This window comes from Haliotis rufescens, unplaced genomic scaffold, assembly GCF_023055435.1.
Source record: "Haliotis rufescens isolate VD_foot unplaced genomic scaffold, xgHalRufe1.0.p SCAF_15, whole genome shotgun sequence".
NCBI classification, from domain to species: Eukaryota; Metazoa; Mollusca; class Gastropoda; order Lepetellida; family Haliotidae; genus Haliotis; species Haliotis rufescens.
In genome coordinates this window covers 35,246,130-35,267,779 of record NW_025963835.1, presented here as the reverse complement: position 1 = coordinate 35,267,779, position 21,650 = coordinate 35,246,130, and the positions used below count along the sequence as shown (strand labels likewise).

The 21,650-nt window shown below is 42.9% G+C and overlaps 2 protein-coding genes and 1 pseudogene across 3 annotated transcripts; 2 read left to right on the top strand and 1 right to left on the bottom strand.

Moving 5' to 3' along the window:
- Window positions 1-386: 386 nt before the first annotated feature.
- LOC125379973 lies at window positions 387-2,747 on the top strand (annotated as a pseudogene).
- A 1,821-nt stretch (window positions 2,748-4,568) lies between these two features.
- On the bottom strand, window positions 4,569-12,570 carry LOC124151891 (glyoxalase domain-containing protein 4-like). Its single transcript, XM_046524577.2, has 10 exons — window positions 12,311-12,570; window positions 9,803-9,852; window positions 9,056-9,176; window positions 8,351-8,489; window positions 7,942-7,992; window positions 7,576-7,655; window positions 7,307-7,393; window positions 6,553-6,666; window positions 5,512-5,598; window positions 4,569-5,050 (listed from the first exon to the last, which is right to left on the bottom strand). Exons 1-10 carry the CDS (start codon window positions 12,398-12,400, stop codon window positions 4,985-4,987), a joined length of 885 nt encoding a protein of 294 aa, XP_046380533.2. The 5' UTR covers window positions 12,401-12,570; the 3' UTR covers window positions 4,569-4,984.
- A 78-nt stretch (window positions 12,571-12,648) lies between these two features.
- Window positions 12,649-21,650, top strand: LOC124151890 (rRNA methyltransferase 3, mitochondrial-like). Of its 2 annotated transcripts, XM_046524575.2 has the most exons (4): window positions 12,653-13,098; window positions 16,083-16,327; window positions 17,790-17,948; window positions 21,058-21,650. In XM_046524575.2, exons 1-4 carry the CDS (start codon window positions 12,698-12,700, stop codon window positions 21,633-21,635), a joined length of 1,383 nt encoding a protein of 460 aa, XP_046380531.2. In that variant the 5' UTR covers window positions 12,653-12,697; the 3' UTR covers window positions 21,636-21,650. The 2 variants fall into 2 exon arrangements, with proteins under 2 accessions (XP_046380532.2, XP_046380531.2); XM_046524576.2 differs by lacking the exon at window positions 17,790-17,948 and having other exon boundaries at window positions 12,649-13,098.

The following is a 21,650-nucleotide window of genomic DNA, read 5'->3' as shown; positions in this document are numbered from 1 at the left end:
ATTTCAATGACAAAACCCCCCCAAATAGTTCCTTGTATATACTGCTCACAAAAAGTAGGGGATGTTGAAATTATAATCAGTGGCACAAAGACAGTAATATAGAGGCCTACAAATAATTTATGTATGATTGAGGAAAAGCATAGGTCAGTCTGAGCATGCCTCACAATGACCACCAGATGCCCTTGCATCCAGGACAATTGCACCCATACGTACCAGGGGGTGTGGATGAGAAATCACATCTTGTGTCACACGTGCAAATGACAAAATCCACGTGCCTCACGTGCAAAAATGGGTGTTAACATGGGTTTTGGACCAAGTTCATCCATCACTTCACCACTTTCCACAATGCGAAGGTTACGAGAAGACGAAAGATTGAAGCAATTGGGATGATCCAGACCGGAAGAACGAAGGCCTACACAGCAGCACAACTGCATGTCTCACAGTCAGTAGTCAGCCGGTTGTGGGCACGTTACATTGCCACTGGAAGGGTACAAGACAGACCCCTAAGTGGTCGTCCAAAATGCACGACCAGACGTGATGACCGGCGGATCATCACTGGAGCCCTCCGTGATCGACGTTTAAATGCGACACAGCTGCAGGAGGTTCACAGACATGCAACTGGGAATCTCATCTCCACACAGAGGGTACGAAACCGGTTCCATGCTGCAGAACTTCGAGCAAGGCGACCTTACATCACATTACCCCTAACAAACCATCACAGACAAGCCCGGCGAGAGTGGGGTCGTCGTCACCAGAGGTGCAGCAATGCCAGGTGGTCCCATGTGATGTTCAGTGATGAGTCGAGGTTCTCTTTAGACTCCAATGATGGCCGTCATCGTGTCTGGCGTCGTCCTGGTGAGCGTCATCAGCCAGCTGCCATGATTCCAAATGATCGGTATGGGAGGGGTTCTGTTATGGGGTGGAATCACGGTGACAGGCAGAACCGATCTCCACATCTGCCAAGGAAGAGTTACAGGTGTTTACTATCGGGACAACATCACCACGCCACATGTCCTGCCATTTGCACACCGTCACGGACAGGGTTTCATCTTCCAGGACGATAATGCCAGGGCTCACCGTGCGCACGTCGTCCTTAACCATTTGCGGCGGCACCAAATTGAAACTCTTCCATGGCCAGCGATGTCCCCCGACCTCTCCCCTATAGAGCATGTGTAGGGTATGCTCGGAAGACGAGTGCAGAGGCGGCATCCCCCATGTCCAGACTTGCAACAACTGGGCGTGGCACTCCTAGAGGAATGGCAGAGGATTCCCCAAGTTCACATTGGTCGCATCATTAGGAGTATGAGACGTCGGTGTAATGCTTGTTTGACTGCTAATGGTGGGCCAACCCGGTATTAACCCATTTGTGACTTTTGGGTTTCTACTCCTCATGAACTTTCCAGTGTCTACAAAATGAAATTGAAGCTTGATCAAAGTCATTACTTTCAAAACTGTTTCTTAACATCCTTATTTCCACATTATTATTGTTTCCCAATGAAAATTAAACATAATTCTGAAACTGTTCGTCGTAACTTTTCAATATCCCCTACTTTGTGTGAGCAGTATATATATGGTACCTTGTATTATTGAAATCCAGACAGTGCCCTCTGCTACCCTTTGTGGAATGGCTGACTTGAGGCTATTCTGTCTTACTTTAATCTCCAGTAGAAATAAAGGTCCCAAACAACCCTGTGCCTGTTCTAAGTTGACGACACCTTTGTCATCCTCAAACAAGACCAAGACCCAACCCTGCTACTACAACATCTTAACCAACAACACCCCCGAGTACAGTTCACCATCGAAACAGAAAAGGACAACCAACTACCCTTCCTAGATGTCCTCGTCTGTAGAAACTCAGCTAACAATCCAAACCAGTGTCTACCGGAAGCCCACCCACACCGACCAGTATATCCACTTCAACTATAACCACCCTCTCAGAACCAAGACTGGCATCATCTCCACCCTTACCAAACGTGCCATCAACCTTTCCTCTGCTGACCCCAAACCTGAGATCGCACACCTCCGCCAAGTCTTCACCCACCTCAACAATTATCCACCAAATCTCGTCGACAAAGTCATCGCCTCTGTACTCCATCCCACACCCAGACCTGCGACCCTCAAACCCGAATCAGCGCCCTTCCGCATCGCCCTCCCGTTCATAGGAAAAGCCTCCCACATCATCAGCCGCCTCCTCCAACAGCAAGCCAACATCGACACCCACTTCACCAGCTCCAACTCCCTCAACACCCTGCTAAGAGCCAACGGCAGGAACACATCTAAACCCCAAGAGGTTAAAGGTGTAGTCTACAAAGTTGACTGCAACTGCGGGCAATCTTACGTAGGTGAAACATCCCGCCCAATCAACACTAGAATCAAAGAGCATAAAACCTCCACCATCAAATCCGACAGCAAATCAGCCATCTCGGACCATATCATCAACTGTCCCAATCACATCATCAACTGGGACAACGTCCAAATCCTCGACAACAACCTCCATGATTTCACCAAAAGAAAACTAACAGAAGCAGTCCACATTCGCCGCCACAACCCGTCAATCAACAGAGATCAAGGCTATTTCATCCCATCCGCCTACTATGAACTCATCAAACAATAATCACCTGTTTATTGGCTTCATGCCCCATTGGCTTCTAGCTATGTGTTTTCTGTCCATCGTGTTGTGATAGCATCATCCTTGTTGTCACACCTACCTATGTTATCCCACTCATGTATGCCCTTGTTGTTACTGTTAATCCTCCACCTACTATATATATTCTGCACTATGTCCCTCATTCAGTCTTGCTTGACAACGGTATAAGGATCTATACCGAAACGTCGCTTTTTACAGTATTAAAGAAGTTGTTATCCATAAAATTGTGTCTATCTTGTTCTAAGAGCCTACGAAAGGGTCTGGCAGTCAGGCCTCGTGACATTATGATAGCACGTCATAGCATCTCAGTTCCAAGGACCAATGCTCATGCCAATCACTGGATTGTCTGGCCCAGTCCCCATATTTACAGACTGCCAAAAGTAGCTGGACCATGGCTGAGTGTGGCGTCAAAAATAAAGATGTTCAATCCCGAAAGGGTCAACAGGGACGGTCTCTTCCTACAGCATGCTGACAGGACACAGATAACATCAGCCAACATCACAGAAGTACCTTTTATTGAATGAAATATAAACCTGTGTTGAGACAACACAATGAGCAAACACGAGTGCATAACATACTGCTGTTAGCTTTACAGTAGTCATTGGAAGAAAACATACCTTAATTTTAGAGTTTTAAATAAAAACGTAGACATAAATAAACATTCTATAAATATATGTAAATTATATAAATGTATGCAAATCTTGACATGCATTAACGTAAATGTTGAAATTTGTAACGGTATTAACAACAGTTTGGGTTAAATTCTATTTATAAATCTCTATATATAAACACGACATGTATCCAGGGTAAATGTGTAGCGAAATATGTCTGTAGTCTGTATATTTTTTTGTAGATATATTCAAGTAAGCTCGGAAATCTACCCCTTTTACGGGAGTGACATTGAAGAGTTGCTTGCACTGTCATACTGTCATGTATCAAATATAAACATAAAAAGACGTCAAACAATGTTGTATTACTCAAAACGACAAAGTGGGGAATATTATTAAACAAAAACAGTGACTTAAACGATAGCGCCATATGGGTCCTGAATTGAATTCCGCTGGCTTTGTGCATGAACAACAACAGTTTTAACAAGATTCTACAGAACAGTACTCATGAAGTGAGTGAGTGGTTCGGTTGGGTTTACCACTGCTTTGATCAGTATTTCAGTTATATCCCGGCTTGCCAGCTTGATGTGGAGGGACGTTGTAGTGATGCAGGTCTTAGACGTTTACTACTTCAGTTATATCATGGCTGGCCAGCTTGATGTGGAGGGACGCTGTAGTGATGCAGGTCTTAGACGTTTACTACTTCAGTTATATCATGGCTTGCCAGCTTGATGTGGAGGGGCGCTGTAGTGATGCAGGTCTTAGACGTTTACTACTTCAGTTATATCATGGCTTGCCAGCTTGATGTGGAGGGACGCTGTAGTGATGCAGGTCTTAGACGTTTACTACTTCAGTTATATCATGGCTGGCCAGCTTGATGTGGAGGGACGCTGTAGTGATGCAGGTCTTGGACGTTTACTACTTTGGTGAGACCCACCAGCACCTTAGTGGTTGTTTATACAAACAAACCCAACAGTAATTGTCTGGAAAACAGCGTGTCCACATTAACAAGGTTTCACTGTCAATAGTTCCACGACCAGATATCCACAAGCAGTTGATAGGGCCTTGATAGCTCTACCTCTCTGTGAAACCATAGAGTTAGCCCCAGGCACATTTTGTGGACCAGAGAGTAAATACTGGGTTTAAAAGGGTTAAAATACTGTGCATGCTCTTACCACAAGTCCATATATATATATTTATATATATTACGCATCAAATACAGATGTAATAACAATATAGTCTATATAGTGTTTCTATAGAGGTCAAGTGTGTATACTCTCTAAACCCATGTCATGTAGTTATATATGTGTCTCTATGGAGGTCAAGTGTATATACTCTCTGAACCCATGTCATGTGGAGTTTCATGTGTTTCTATGGAGGTCAAGCGTATATACTCTCTAAACCCATATGTCATGTTGTAGAGTATTATGTGTTTCTATGGAGGTCAAGTGTACATACTCTCTAAACCCATGTCATGTAGTTACATGTGTCTATGGAGGTCAAGTGTATTAATCTCTGAACCCATGTCATGTGGAGTTTCATGTGTTTCTATGGAGGTAAAGTGTATATACTCTCTAACCCCATGTCATGTTGTAGAGTATTATATGTTCTATTGAGGTCAAGTGTATATACTCTCTAACCCCATGTCCTGTAGAGTTCTAAGTGTTTCAATTGAGGGGAAGTGACTATAGTCTCTAAACAATGTATATGTCATCTTGTGTTATACTCTCTAAGCCGATGCCTTCTTCTTTCCTTTCTTTGCAAACCATTCATCACTCTTGTCTTTTGACACAGCCTGCAAACAAAGGGTTCAATGATAACATAACCGTCACACAGACACACACACACATGCACACGCACACACCCAACAAGTAATGTTGTTGACCCATGAAGATCCTGGTAGAAAATAGATCTTCAGTAACCCATGCTTGCTGTAAAAGGTGACCATGCTTGTTGTAGGAAGTGCCTAACGGGATGACTTGCTGACTTGGTTGATGCATGTTATTGTATCCCAATTGCGTGGATCTATGCTCATGATGTGAATCACCGGATTGTCTGGTCCAGACTCCACTACTTACAGACCGCCATCATATAGTTGGAATATTGCCGAGTGTGGCATTAAACAATAAACAAGCAAACAAACAAAATAACGTTGTTACAGGGAAACGAGAAACTACATTAAAATAATGTTTTAATAAATGAACATACTGTAATACTGTAATAATTCCTTTAATTATTTTTTCCATGACCTCTCACCTCGGTCAGGAGATCATCAGCCTTGGGGTCCGTCTGTGACAGCTCCCTGAAGGCCTCATCTCCGACAAAACAGATCTCATGTCCGTCCTGAAACACATAAGCATGTTACTGTTTTGTTCTGTGAAAAGAATTGTTTCCTGACTGTCAAACATTAAACTTTTGTCACCAAGCGCCCTGAAAAAGCTGATTGAGACGACCTACCGGGTCAGCTACGATGACCATCTGGATTGAGACGACCTACTGGGTCAGCTACAATGACCACCTGGACTGAGACAAGCTACCGGGTCAGCTACGATGACCACCCGGATTGAGACGACCTACCGGGTCAGCTACAAAGACCACCTGGATTGAGACAACCTACCGGGTCAGCTACGATGACCACCTGGATTGAGACGACCTACCGGGTCAGCTACAATGACCACCTGGACTGAGACAAGCTACCGGGTTAACTACGATGACCACCTGGATTGAGACAACCTACCGGGTCAGCTACGTTGACCACCTGGATTTAGACGACCTACCGGGTCAGCTACAATGACCACCTGGACTGAGACAAGCTACCGGGTTAACTACGATGACCACCTGGACTGAGACGACCTACCGGGTCAGCTACGATGACCACCTGGACTGAGACGACCTACCGGGTCAGCTACAATGACCACCTGGACTGAGACAAGCTACCGGGTTAACTACGATGACCACCTGGATTGAGACAACCTACCGGGTCAGCTACGATGACCACCTGGACTGAGACGACCTACCGGGTCAGCTACGATGACCACCTGGACTGAGACGACCTACCGGGTCACCTACGATGACCATCTGGACTGAGACGACCTACCGGGTCACCTACGATGACCACCTGGACTGAGACGACCTACCGGGTCAGCTACGATGACCACCTGGACTGAGACGACCTACCGGGTCAGCTACGATGACCACCTGGACTGAGACGACCTACCGGGTCACCTACGATGACCATCTGGACTGAGACGACCTACCGGGTCACCTACGATGACCACCTGGACTGAGACGACCTACCGGGTCAGCTACGATGACCACCTGGACTGTTGCCTTCCCTGGTGTGTCCAGACTGATGAAGGGGGTGAGGATTGTCTGGTTGTTGTCCTTCATCAACTTCTCAATGCCAGGCAGCTGAAACACACTTCACACGGTCATCAACTTCTCAATGCCAGGCAGCTGAAACACACTTCACTCAGTCATCAACTTCTCAATGCCAGGCAGCTGAAACACACTTCACTCGGTCATCAACTTCTCAATGCCAGGCAGCTGAAACACACTTCACTCGGTCATCAACTTCTCAATGCCAGGCTGTTGAAACACACTTCACTCGGTCATCAACTTCTCAATGCCAGGCAACTGAAACACACTTCACTCGGTCATCAACTTCTCAATGCCAGGCAGCTGAAACACACTTCACTCGGTCATCAACTTCTCAATGCCAGGCATCTGAAACACACTTCACTCGGACATCAACTTCTGAATGCCAGGCAGTTGAAACTCACTTCACTCGATCATCAACTTCTGGAATTGTGTTTGAATTGGTTGTACACAGATTGCAGGAGCAGACAGTTGGCTCACTGTGCCTGGCACTCCAGGGTGTGGTTAGGGTTCCTGAGAAGTGATTTACTGTTGCATTACTTCTAACTATATAGGAAATCCAAATATTTTGGCAATCTTTCAATTCAAAAGTCATGATGATTAAGTCATTTTACATGCCAAAGCAAGAGAAAACTATTTTAATAATGAAATCTTCACCACATAAAAAGCTCACCTCATCTTTGGGACATGAGAAAGCCACTCTCCCAAAGGCTGTGGCATGATCCACTGCGCTCCCAATGTCCACCAGTTCCAGCTTACACTGAAAGAAGACAACGATACATTCAGATTTCCTACATCTTTTAAAACAAAACAAATGTAAAACTATTGGATACATATCCATGCGTACAGTCCACTGCATATTGCAATGCATGTAGCGTGTAGATGATTAAACAAATGTACAGTATTTGTCAACTGTACAGAAACCTAGGACCTCTGTTTCACCTGGTTGTCACCGAATCCGAGTACTGCTGTTTTTTCCGTCTGAGAATAAACTTTCATCCCAGCCAACTTGGACCAGAAATCTGTAAACATGAAACAAAATACCATTTTACTCTTCTTCATAAAAAAAACATCTTCACTTTCCTCCATTCAATTACAACTTTACTCTCCCCCATTCAATTACAACTTTACTCTCATGATCATGATATCAGTCTGGATTGTCCAGTCCAGACTTGATTATTTACAGACCGCTGTCATATAGCTGAAATATTGCTGTGTGCGGCGTTAAACAACAAATCAACCAACCATTCAATTGTCACTTTACTCTTTCATTCAATTTTAACTTATCAAATTACCATGGTTACATACCTACTGATTTCTGTAGGCTTGATGATGCCAAGGTGACTTTAGTGACCGGGTCTGAACAAACATGTACAATACACAATGTCAGTGGCTGGGAAACAAGCGGATAGTAGATGGAAATCTTAACATAAATATTTTTCCTGATAATCTTAGAAATTCTTAATTAAAGTTCAAAGACAGTCATGTCTTGAACATGCACACTTACATAAGGAATTAACCCTCATTACATAAATGAATGTTTACTCTGTGCCGTCATTCCGCCTAAAAAGCCCTGTAAGAAAGTTTGACTTTTCCTTTGGGGAAATTTTCTTCTTCTAAATTCATAACAATCTTTACTTAATAAAACTGCTCATACAGTCAATGACAGACTCACGGACCTGCAGCAAAATATGTTTTTTTGTAAAATCCAGCTCACCTCCCTGAACATCTTCACTGATGATGATGAACTTGTAGCCATCTGGAGCCAGGACGAACGTCTGCCCGTCGTCCGTGGAGATGGGGTAGTTGTTCTTCCGAGCACGATCCAATATGGCCGATGATGACACAGTCAACCCCTGAAGCAGGGAGAACTACAATATCTGTCTCCGACTAGACTGAGTGAGTGAGTGAGTGAGTGAGTGAGTGAGTGAGTGAGTAACAAATCACTCTATTGGTGTGTGTGTGTGTGTGTGGATGCGTGCTTCAGTGAGTGACTGAGTGTTTTTTTATTTGTTGTTTAACACCACATTCAGCAGTATTCAAGCAGTATGATGGCTGCCTGTAACTAATCCTGTCTGGACTAAACAATCCAGTGCACAGCTGGAATATTGCTGAGTGCAGCGTGAAAAAAGAAACACATCATTGGAAAAAGTTTGGTCGGAATTATCATGGTCCAAGCTACACATTGTTCTTTAAGAACTTTTTCAAACATCACTAATTGGAGTGCTATATTAGACAACACTGCCACCAGTAAAACACTTTCACAGTATTCTTTTAACAGGTTTTATGAATACTAAAAAGTAATGATTTTCTAAAGCAAGACTGTGAACTCTCCTCAAGACCTACATTTTCAGGTTTCCCATGTTAAAAAAGTTGATACTTTTCAATTTCTTGATATACTTTCTTTTGATGCATTAATTACCCTGAAGTCATTCCCCACTTTGTAGGTTCCGATCCCGTAGTTGTAGGTGAGCTCCACAACGAAGTGGTTGTCCTCTGGCCCGTACCCAACCATGGACTTGCTCCACTTCCCATCATATGGTCTGAAAGAGGAAATAACATCGGGATCTATTCCTTGGAAACTGTTTTCACAAAGTAGCAAAATATTTTTTCACATCCATGCTTAATTGTTAGTGTTTGCCAACAAATCACAAACATCTTGTCACATAATCTACACACATGAATTTCCCCAAACTCAACTGTTGACACACAAGGAGTACTGAATGTGTACCAACACAGCCAGGGTATTTACCAAAAGCTGAAGTATCCTTGACATGTGTTGCCAATATCAAATTAAATATGCAGTTGACAAAAAGACATTGTTTGGGATGTAAGATGTTTTTGGAGCACAGATGACACATGGTACCTGCGGGATGCCACATGATACCTGGGGGATGATGCAAAACAACAGCTGGATGTTGACCAGATATATCTCCATGTCGCCTCTCCAGATATCTCTGTATCATCTTACACATCAAAGAGTCCTCACTTGCGGACATGACAGTCATATTTACTTAGGGCCCTAGGCACACAGTAGGTCAATATTCTCTGACCCAACAGAATAGTCAGGGCACTGTATTACCAACCAACAAACAATGCCCCTGTTTGCACAGTAGAGAAAACATGTGTTTCCCTTGACAATATCTACTGCAGTTTCATGTATACTCACCCATTACAAGAAGCCTTGCATCCCTCTTCAAATTCTTCATGGCGTAGAAACTGGTGGAAATACAATTCAAATTTGACACAATTAGACGTATGAATAGAGGTTACTGCTCTGATGAGCTTCCTTAGAGGAGAGCAAGGGCTTTCCCCTACACGCCTATCAGACACATATCCAGTAATCTGAGGCTGGAGGGGTCCACGGCCACTTATTCCCGAAGTGGACAGAATCACATGAGATACTGTAAATCTTGAAATTAACGCGAACGTGAATTAAATGCGAAAAATGCAAGTGGTCTTTGCTTGCATTATTAAACATCGCATTTATATCAACAATAAGACATTTTGGATAGAAGAAATACCAACTAGACATACGCTAAAAACAAACAACTATGTATTCCACATCACTGTTTATTGAGCAGCACTTGCAACAAGTATATAAACAATGTCATTCAAACACTCATTACATCCTGTGAATTGTCACTGCTGGGGTCAAGACAAGAGTTCTACTCACTTATGTCATCACTGATCACACCTGCAAGTCCAGACAGACGCCACCCACGCAACATGATGTCTTTTTTCTATGCGACTGCGTCAAAGGCTGACACGAGCCAGCGCACATATATTGTTCTTGCGGAAGTACTCTACTCAGCGCTAATAAGCAGTGCTATTTGGTGTGTGATTTGATTAATGTAAGGTTGGATGAGGGTGAGGATTCCCCTGTAAACCTGACAGAGGACATTTTCTTTAGATATAAATCCATTGATGCTTGAGAGGAGGGGGGAGGCTAACCAAATAAATAAACAAACTGACCCAAACATAGCTAAAACCACCACACTTGCATACATACACGAAAATTGGCCAAATTGGTGTCACATATACACTGACGGATCTTCAGACCCGATCTCCAACCACACAGGCTTCGGAGTCCATACCACACAACCAGTTATATCCACACAATCTTACCGACTCCCTAACAACCAATCTATATTCACGGCCGAACTTATGGGCATGGCCTCAGCCCTGCATAACCAACAATCTAAAAACAACAATAAAATCCTAATTCTCACCGACTCCCTTAGCATGCTTAGTGGACTACAAGCCCTCAAAAACAAAAATACCAAAAAATGACCTAAATTAATAAACCAAATACTTAAAAGCAAACAAATAACCTTCTTGCGGATCCCCGCCCACGTAGGAATTTACGGCAACGAAAGCGCCGATAAAGCAGCTAAATTATCTCTCAAAATACCAGAAATAAGCCTAAACCTACCCATCTCAAAATCAGAAATTGAAAGTGTAAACAAACAAAAAATAACCAAAAAATGGCATAATCGATATCAAAACTCAAATAGCCAAATCCTACATCCCTACAAAATTGACAGATTAATTACAAAACTCCAAACAGGACACACGAACCTAAATAACCACCCAAAAAAACTTAAAAGACACACCACAGGCAACTGCCCCCACTGCAAACAACCCGAAACCACAGAACACGCACTCATCCACTGCACCCACTACCAAACACACAGAACCACACTACAAACCACCCTTAATCTAAATAAGGTTCCTACTCTAGATGAAATACTAAACCCTCAAAATAAACTAGAAAACTTCAAGGCCCTAGGCGTATTCCTAATCAAAACAGATCTAATTAAGCGCATTTAAAAACTCATTAATCTACCAATCCAAAATCCAATAAACATACAAACACCCACCTCACCCGGCTCCCTTAGTTCCCTCCTCCACCTACCTCGGCATTTATTCCAAATTTAAAAATTCCAAAAATTCAATATAAGCAACCCCTAAAAGCCCCCTCTTGTGTTGCACACACCACTTTCACCCTTCTCGGAATACACTAAATGGTCAGGCCAGGCCCGTGTGCGAAATACGCTACAGTCGGAAAGCGCACGTTAAATCTCCTATATCAGTCAGTCAATCAGTCAGAGGAGGGGGGGGTCGCATTTATATTGAGTCACATTTTTGGCTAACGGCCAGCGGTCGCAATCTTTTGGAGACGCATTAATTTCACGATTTACAGTATATTGAGGGACTGACCCCAAGCACCCTACTGAACCAGATACCGCTTACTTAACTTCCATCCAAGTACCTCTGACAAATAGATTTCAATGAATAAATATCTCAAACTTTTAAAAATTGAATAACTTAGAACCAAATCTGAGGCTAAAGTTAACGGTCTTTGTTAGTTTATATAGCCAATAGAGCTCTATCTCTGCCCAAGTACTGAAGACCTTGGGTGAGAGGTCAACCCTATTGTTGATCCTGTCAATGTCAAGTAGGTTAAAGAGATAGTAAAGATTCACAGTAGAGCATACAATACTATGAGAAACATTGGATTTTGAAGTATCTATGCACAGCCTGTCCAAATTAAACATATATGAACAGAATACAAATTCAATTCATTTCATTAAACATTATATACATCATACCCATAAACATAAAATAGGTATGAAATTAGAGAAAGAGCGCTATCGACTAGCCAAATCCTCACTTTCATCCCCAGAACATCTTTGTAGAACTTTGCTGTTTCAGTTCTGTTGCCAACTTTGAAGACAAAATGTAAAGCACGTCTGGTCGACATCGTAGAAGTTTTGTTGAAGTTTCTCGGGGGAGTCTGCTGTAGTCGCGTATCTCAGCCTCTAAGAAGAACAATGCCGTGACTTGCAATAATAACCGAGCGCTGTCTTCTTGAGATTTACCCGCCTCGTGTGTTTACTCTCTTGACACTACACATCAATGGTCACATGACACTCATGTGGTTTGGTGGTTTGACTAGACGCCTGTCTACCTCGCACGCGAACCAACAATTGAACCAGTTTAAGAGTGGAGCTTCGATGTACGGACGGCATTGATTGGTTAATAGTGTTTCCGGTTCAAGATGTCTGCCTCCATGGCATCACGCTTTTGCCAGAGGTCCCTTCAAATGGTTACAGGCATAAAGGGAATACGCTCTGAATTTCAAATAAGAAGCTATGCGCGGGGTACCCGAAGAGGTGCACAAGGTGTTTTCACTGTTGACGAAGAACGGAATAAATGGAAAAATAAAATGACATTTGGTAGTCCTCGCAATAACCCCTATGTTCCATTTGAAAGCCAAGACCCCGTTCAAAGAAGCTTTGTTGACAGACATTCTGATATTTTGAGACCAAGAGTAATTAAAAAACCTAGAAGAGTAGTATCCTCAGCAAACAAAAATGACGACAATGAAACCCTGGAAACATCAACAAAAAGAAAACTGCCTAAATACGAAAAACTTACAGAAGGGGACAAGCGTTTCGGGTAAGACTAAAGAAGTGGTTTGACTCTAATGGTGGTAACATGGTTATATAGCCAAATGCAGCGTTCATACAGTGTTCAACATTCATACGACGTAGTTCACGCTCGTTATCAATTACCAATCAACAATAAATATGACGCTCGTAAACATGGTACATAATGAAAATATTGACATTCATTTCCAGTATTAGTGACAAAATTTGCGATATTGGAAAGGTTTCAGGTTGAAAAAAACACCTCGACCAAATTCTCATGAGGGTACTATCATAAGAGCTTCAAGATGTTTATTGTATTCAAGGCCACATGACGCATATTACATGAATATGTATAAATAAGTGTAGTTTACAGGAGGTTACGTTTATCTATCTTTATATCCATTCCCCATTTATCTGAGTACACATGTTGTAAACAAAGATGCTCCTGTGACTTGAACATGTTTAAAACAGAATCTGCTACACATGTACAAGGATAAGATCATCAGCAAAGCAAATGAAAAAGCAATTTAACATTTCTTCAGAGATAAAAATATCATCATCATCATGGCATATATTCAGAAAGTTCTTTGATGTACATAAAAAATAATAATGGACCTAATGTGTACATCTCTGGCATACACGGCTGGAGCGTGTGAAATAGTCTGACAACTGCCTACCTTTATCAACAATAACTGCCCCCAGGGTTATACAGGGATGTGAAATCTCCGCGGAAACGCGGAAAATCGCGTTTTTTAAAACAGTAGTCCTCGGAAAAAATCATCTTCCGCGTAAAAATTTAACTAAAAATTAAAAAAAAAACACTCCGAAAAATATGATCGAAAACCGGACATTTGGCGCGGATTGTCCTGTTTTCGATCAGGGCTTTCACCAGCATAGGTTTTCGGACATCATACGTTTTCTGTCACGAATACTTGCACTATAACGTGGGGTGTGGCGTCACACAGAAATTGTAAATACTCAGAGTCAGTTGATGGCTTGTTTTTAAGATAAAGTTGTCTTTTAGCCTGTAAGTGAATGAGATGTTTTACAGTTGTTCATGTGATAAGCGAAAAAACTATGAATGTTTCTTCAGCGTCCAAAACCCCATGTCATGGGGATATATGTTGTATTAATGTCTTATGTTTGCAATGGAGTTTTGTTTTTTCCATCAAAAGGTAAGTACAAGGTAAGTTTTTTTCACTATGCTTCAACATGGGGAAAGGGTCAGACATTGCACGCCTGTGACAGTTGTCCTTGTGTCTGGGGGATGGGGGTTGAAGTTTATGGCAGTATTGCTCCCAGACCTGGCGGGTAGCCAGGTGCGCGAAAACTATGCCCGATTTTTTAAAAGTACTGATTTAACTTCGAAATTTTACTGCATCTGCCATCTTGTTTATTTGACTTATTGACTTTTGCCATTGACTTATTACATTTCTTGGTGTGAATGTTGTCCATACTGCACGAAATTGCTTAAAATGCAATCAAATGTTTTAAAAATTTCTGGGGGGGCATGCCCCCAGACCCCCCCTAGACTTTTCCTCTTTTTTCGGGAAAACCTGCTCACATCCCTGGTTATACCTTGACCTACAAAACTAGGGGTCCAGAAGACCCCCAGTTACTTATTAGAGGGTCCTCACAGGAAATATGAGGGTCCTGTAAATTAATGAAATGGTACAGTGTACCGTACTGCAAGATTTAATAATAACTTTATTTACCATGTTTACAAGAACTAGATATTTGTTGTCAAGAATTTGGAACAATGGTTATTGTTTGTGCCTCGGTACTGGTGCTTGTTTGACATTGCTAAATAGAGCCCTGGTATGTGTTGTCGTATTCTCCATGGATATACATGGATTTACTATTCTTATTGTGTTTTTATCTGCTTAGTAAGACTCATCAGAGACTTCAGAACATCCATGGAGTCTTCTTCAAGTTGTAAGTCACCTGCACCTGTTAGTGTGGACGGTCAGGATTCCTTTGGACCCGGGATGCTCTCCATGTTTTCCATCCTGCCTAATCAAGGGAGTTAACTGGCGGCAACAGCTCAGTTTTCACCCATGCCGAACTAGGCTAGAATTCCTGGGCTCGATTGCAGCCCCACCAGTGGCTATTACGAGTTATGTCCCTTCTCTGTCACTCCTATTGACCAATTAGATTCCACCTCTCATATCACTTGCAATTGCTTCAAACAAAATGGCGGCACCCAGTCAAGACCGTCTGATCTATAATCAAGATCTATATTGTAATAAAACAGGCTTTACCTCGCAAACTGCATCAAATCAAGTGAGCACCTTGATTATAAACATGAAAAGATTTGGAAAATATATGTTGACGCAAAGTGGATGGTATACATGCTCTGCAAATCCTGCACAGCAGTTTATGAACTGGATGTCAATTTTGTTACAAGATTTTGATTGAACTATTCATAGACTCGTTAGTCCAGGCAAAATATAAGATGTACGACTCCTGCCAACACTCCTGTGTTTGTAAAATGTCTCGTTGAAAGTGTTTGTCAACATTAGCAAGATTAGGTTACCGAGAAACTGGGTCACAATCGTTCATCTGAGAAGCATGCTGCATGTGCAGCCGCTTATGTCATGCTGGGTGTTACCATGGTTACAAATGAAATTGTTAGTGAGTGGAAAATGTACTTTAAACAAATTCAGAACAAACCTTGTACACTTGTCCAAATCCCCATATAGTTAGTCAACACAACACCAAACAGAAGAACAATGTACGTCATCAACGAGGCAGACAACAAACATGTCTCATCCCTTGACTTCAATGTTATCTGCGTCGACGTTGTTATTTTGTCTTTGTCAGTTTGTCTCTCCATTGTTCAACAGGTATTCCCATGATGTGTGGTACTATCCAAAGTAACCATGGTAACTGCTGAGACTAGTAAACTCCCAGACTAATTATGAAATCAGTCAAATCTGAGCCTTTTAACTGCGGGAATTTGTAGCTGAACACAAGAAGTTTTTATTTTTTTCTAAATGCTGTCAATTTCAGCCAGGTAATCCTTGCTGCCAAATCAGGAAAAGAAAGAGAAAAGAAGAAAGTGGTACTCTTGGAGGGTTTCCGGCTGATAAGAGATGCCATCGATTCCGGCGCCAGTGCCAAGTGCATCTACTTCAGTGATACAGACTTTCTGGACCGACTCGGCGCCGTGAGACTCGGCAATATGGCGCTGTACAAGGTCCAGTATAGAGACATAAAGTCATGGTCGGATACACACACGCCAGCAGGAATTATGGGTAGGATGTTCTTTTATTATGAAAACGGGATCGGGTGGTCAGGCTCACTGATTTGGTTGATGCATGTCATCGTATCCCATTTGGGTAGATCGATGCTCATGATGTCAATCACTGGATTGTCTGGTCCAGACTAGAGTATTTACAGACCGCCGTCATATAGCTGCATATAGCCTTCATATGAGTGCGACGTTAAACAAACAATCAAAACGTTATGAAAAAACGGAAACGGGAAGTCTTTCTACTCTTTGGATATGTGATCAAATTATGTTGACATATTTTTGGGAAGGTACATCATCCACCGTGATGTTTCACACATTGCCATAATCATGATAACAGATCAGCAGAGAAAAGTCTTGTTTCTGGTTCCATCCATTATGATCCATGCATGACAAACCTGGTTTTCCCGATCCATGCATGACAAGCCTGGTTTCCCCGATCCATGCATGACAAGCCTGGTTTCCCGATCCATGCATGACAAGCCTGGTTTCCCCGATCCATGCATGACAAGCCTGGTTTCCCCGATCCATGCATGACAAGCCTGGTTTCCCCGATCCATGCATGACAAACCTGGTTTCCCCCGATCCATGCATGACAAGCCTGGTTTCCCGGTCCATGCATGACAAGCCTGGTTTTCCCGATCCATGCATGACAAGCCTGGTTTTCCCGATCCAAGCATGACAAGCCTGGTTTCCCCGATCCATGCATGACAAGCCTGGTTTTCCCGATCCATGCATGACAAGCCTGGTTTTCCCGATCCATGCATGACAAGCCTGGTTTCCCCGATCTATGCATGACAAGCCTGGTTTCCCCGATCCATGCATGACAAACCTGGTTTGCCCGATCCATGCATGACAAGCCTGGTTTCCCCGATCCATGCATGACAAACCTGGTTTCCCCGATCCATGCATGACAAGCCTGGTTTCCCCGATCCATGCATGACAAGCCTGGTTTCCCCAAACCATGCTTGACAAGCCTGGTTTCCCCGATCCATGCATGACAAGCCTGGTTTCCCCGATGTTTAGGCCAAAGTAGTTACTTGTTGTACAGATTTCTTTGCAACAATACTTGAAAATAGACGGGAGACAAATTATGATAAATTCAGTTGGTAAAGTATTGTGTTTTTCATCTCGCACACACGTTTTTTGTTCATTTGTTTGGTAAAACACCTCTCATTTCTCTTCAGACAATGTCTCGGGGAAGACTGAATAATCAAAATGTCAATGTAACAATATTTTGAGATAAAAGGTTGTCATACTATTTTAAGTTCTGGAATTTTTTTAAACTGTGGCAACCAGTTACGAAACAAAAGTACATAGCACTGTAACCATGGTAACACAAGTAAAAATTACAATAGTCTGGCCAGTTTTGAGTTTTTCCAAAACCAAAAGACAACAGACTTTATATTTGATAATATGTATGCAGCCTTCAAAGAGAATCTACATTCGTAAACTGCGTCTTTCAGCGATATTTGAGAAGCCGAACCAGGGCGAGTGTCCCAGCCCCCAGGCGACGAAACTCCCGCTGACCCTGATCTGTGACAATGTCCGGGACCCCGGGAACATGGGCACGCTGATCCGCACGGCGTCGGCAGTGGGCTGCCACAGGGTTCTCACTACTAAAGGTGATTTCTGTTGAACATTGGGACTTATAAAACAATGCAAACATTTCCTTCTTATTATTCCCAGCAACGAAGTGGAAGAGGGATATAGGAATGGGTGCTGTCCGTCCGTCCGTCTGTCTGTCACGTTTCTTTTCCGGAGCAGAACTCAAAAAGCATGAGAGATATCTTAACCAGACTAGGCACATTGATAGGTCTAGTGGTGAACTTGTGCCTTTTGATAGTTTGGAATTTTTAAAGAAATTATTTTTCGAGTTTCCATGGCAACGACTTTGACTTTGACAGAGCAGATCTTGAAAACCGTAAATTATTTCTTCCCTAAACTTGGCACATCGATAGGTCTAGTGGTGAACTGGTGCCTTTTGATACATTTGTAGTTTGGAATTTTTGAAAAAATTAATTTCAAGATCTAGAGCAGATGGTCAAATGTATATCAGCATGTAAGATGTACAGAGTAGAAACACTTTGTCTGCAGTATGTACCACTGCATTGTGAAGTTAGACGGTTGAAGCTTCAAAATTATCTCCCTTGGTTTACAAGTGTGGGTTACCTTCCTTTAGTGAATTCTGAATGTGGCTGATGCAGATTGTCAGTCATGTTGGAATATTATTAAAGATATTGAATATAAGAGTTATGTCAAGATGAAATTGGATTTATCATATTATGTTTAACAGCCCTTGTTTTGTTAAATCTGGATGTTAAAATTTACTTTGATGTCAGCAATAGATTTTCTAAAATCTGGACATGTGGTGACTGTATGCAGAAGTATAGCAATAGGCTGAGAATATCTTCATAAATTGTCAGTGAGTAAATTTAGGATCAACACCATTTTAAGCAGTATTTCAGTTCCATCAGGATGTGCCAGCTGGATGTAGGGAAAGCAGAGTGAAGCAGGTGTTAGGTGTTTACCACTGGTGAAACCCACGAGCTGGATGTAGGGGAAAGCAGAGTGAAGCAGGTGTTAGGTGTTTACCACTGCTGAAACCCATGAGCTGGATGTAGGGGAAAGCAGAGTGAAGCAGGTGTTAGGTGTCTACCACTTTGGTGAAACCCACGCGCTGGATGTAGGGAAAGCAGAGTGAAGCAGGTGTTAGGTGTTTACCACTGCTGAAACCCACGCGCTGGATGTAGGGAAAGCAGAGTGAAGCAGGTGTTGGGTGTTTACCACTTTGGTGAAACCCACGAGCTGGATGTAGGGGAAAGCAGAGTGAAGCAGGTGTTAGGTGTTTACCACTGGTGAAACCCACTAGCTGGATGTAGGGAAAGCAGAGTGAAGCAGGTGTTGGGTGTTTACCACTTTGGTGAAACCCACGCGCTGGATGTAGGGAAAGCAGAGTGAAGCAGGTGTTAGGTGTTTACCACTGGTGAAACCCACGCGCTGGATGTAGGGAAAGCAGAGTGAAGCAGGTGTTAGGTGTTTACCACTTTGGTGAAACCCACGCGCTGGATGTAGGGAAAGCAGAGTGAAGCAGGTGTTAGGTGTTTACCACTGGTGAAACCCATGAGCTGGATGTAGGGGAAAGCAGAGTGAAGCAGGTGTTAGGTGTTTACCACTGGTGAAACCCACGAGCTGGATGTAGGGAAAGCAGAGTGAAGCAGGTGTTAGGTGTTTACCACTTTGGTGAAACCCACGAGATGGATGTAGGGAAAGCAGAGTGAAGCAGGTGTTGGGTGTTTACCACTGGTGAAACCCACGAGCTGGATGTAGGGAAAGCAGAGTGAAGCAGGTGTTAGGTGTTTACCACTTTGGTGAAACCCATGAGCTGGATGTAGGGAAAGCAGAGTGAAGCAGGTGTTAGGTGTCTACCACTTTGGTGAAACCCACGCGCTGGATGTAGGGAAAGCAGAGTGAAGCAGGTGTTAGGTGTTTACCACTGGTGAAACCCACGCGCTCGATGTAGGGAAAGCAGAGTGAAGCAGGTGTTGGGTGTCTACCACTTTGGTGAAACCCACGCGCTGGATGTAGGGAAAGCAGAGTGAAGCAGGTGTTGGGTGTTTACCACTGGTGAAACCCACAAGCTGGATGTAGGGAAAGCAGAGTGAAGCAGGTGTCAGGTGTTTACCACTTTGGTGAAACCCTAGAGCTGGATGTAGGGAAAGCAGAGTGAAGCAGGTGTTAGGTGTTTACCACTGGTGAAACCCACGAGCACAGGTGCAGTGTCGACAAACCTAAAACAGTCATGGCTCATCAGGATTCAAGCCCATGATAATAGGTTTCTGGAGCATCTAAGGGATGCAACTCTGCATGACATGTCCTAATTCAGACAAGGGGAAAGACACATTTCTATCCTATTTTTTTGTCTGCATATAATGTAGGGGGTATAGTTGATGCCTCGTCCCTCTGTCCATTCGAAATCATTTTGTTTCCAGAGCGTAACTCGAAAATCAATCAATATTTTTCAACAGAACTTTGCAGATACATGTATATCAAACAGATCCTGAAGTGGTGCCTTTTGCTATTTACAGATTCTTGGCATTTTTGTTTTTCTCGATTTCCATGGAGACAATGTGTACTTAGTCTCATAAGGGAGTGGATTTTGTTTCAGGAGCACAACTAAAAAAAAGTTCAGTATCTTTCAACAACACTTGGCAGATATATCAAACAGATCCTGAAGTGGTGCCTTTAGCTATGTGCAGATTTGGGGTATTTTTAATTTTGTTTCCTGTTTCCATGGCAACAAGTTTGACTTTGACTCTGTTCATAGTGGTGTTTTGTCAGGACCATATCTCTTAAACTAAAACATATTCTTTTGTGACACTTTGTGAAAGACCTGGTTGTCAGCTGGTGCCTTTTGCTATTAAGGGATTTTTATAATTTCTTTTTTTTCTGTTTCCATTGAAACAAGTTTGATTTTGACTCGTGTGCACCTGACATAGAAATACAAAGTTCCGACTCCCAATTCCATGGTATCATTTTGACAGCTCATTAACTACTCTTGTATACGGAAAGACAGATTAAACAGATTCTCATCAAGTTGGACTAAAAGTAACAGAAGATTTGTTCTTTCCAATTTGTGGTGACTGGGGTGATTTGTCGTCTTGTGATGACTCTAGTAATCAATGTATGCAATCATGCACGGTATGTGAGTGTCTCATCACTGTCTGTTCCCAGGTTGTGTGGATGTCTGGGAACCCAAGGTCATACGAGCAGGGATGGGCAGCCATTTCCACATCCCCATCCTCTCCAGCATCCCGTGGGAGTTACTCATCAACTATGTGCGCGACGATGATGACGTTTTCATCGCTGAGACAGCAAAACAGGAAAAAGTCCAGGCAAAAAGGAAAGCTTTCACACCGGATGACTTCGAGCAACTCTCGGAGGAAGGGACTTACAAGATCTCTGAATCCAAGATGGCCGATTACAGGGAGAAGTATGGGTCATTGATGGAGGACGGTGTGTTGGATATCCATGAAGAATATTTACACAGTGACCATGTCCGGCACTTTGCTCACGCTCCGATGAGTTTCGTGGACTATGATCACCTGACCTGCTCGAAGGATGGAGTGACAGTGATCATCGGGGGAGAAACCACGGGGGTTAGTGCCGCGGCAAGGAAGTTTGCGTACGACAGGTACGGTCAGAGTGTGACAATTCCCATGTCGCCCACTGTGGACAGTCTCAACGCTGCTGTCGCTGGAAGCGTCATCTTGTACAAAGTACATCATCTTTTAGCTTCTAAGAGGAAATAAAATATGGAAATATCA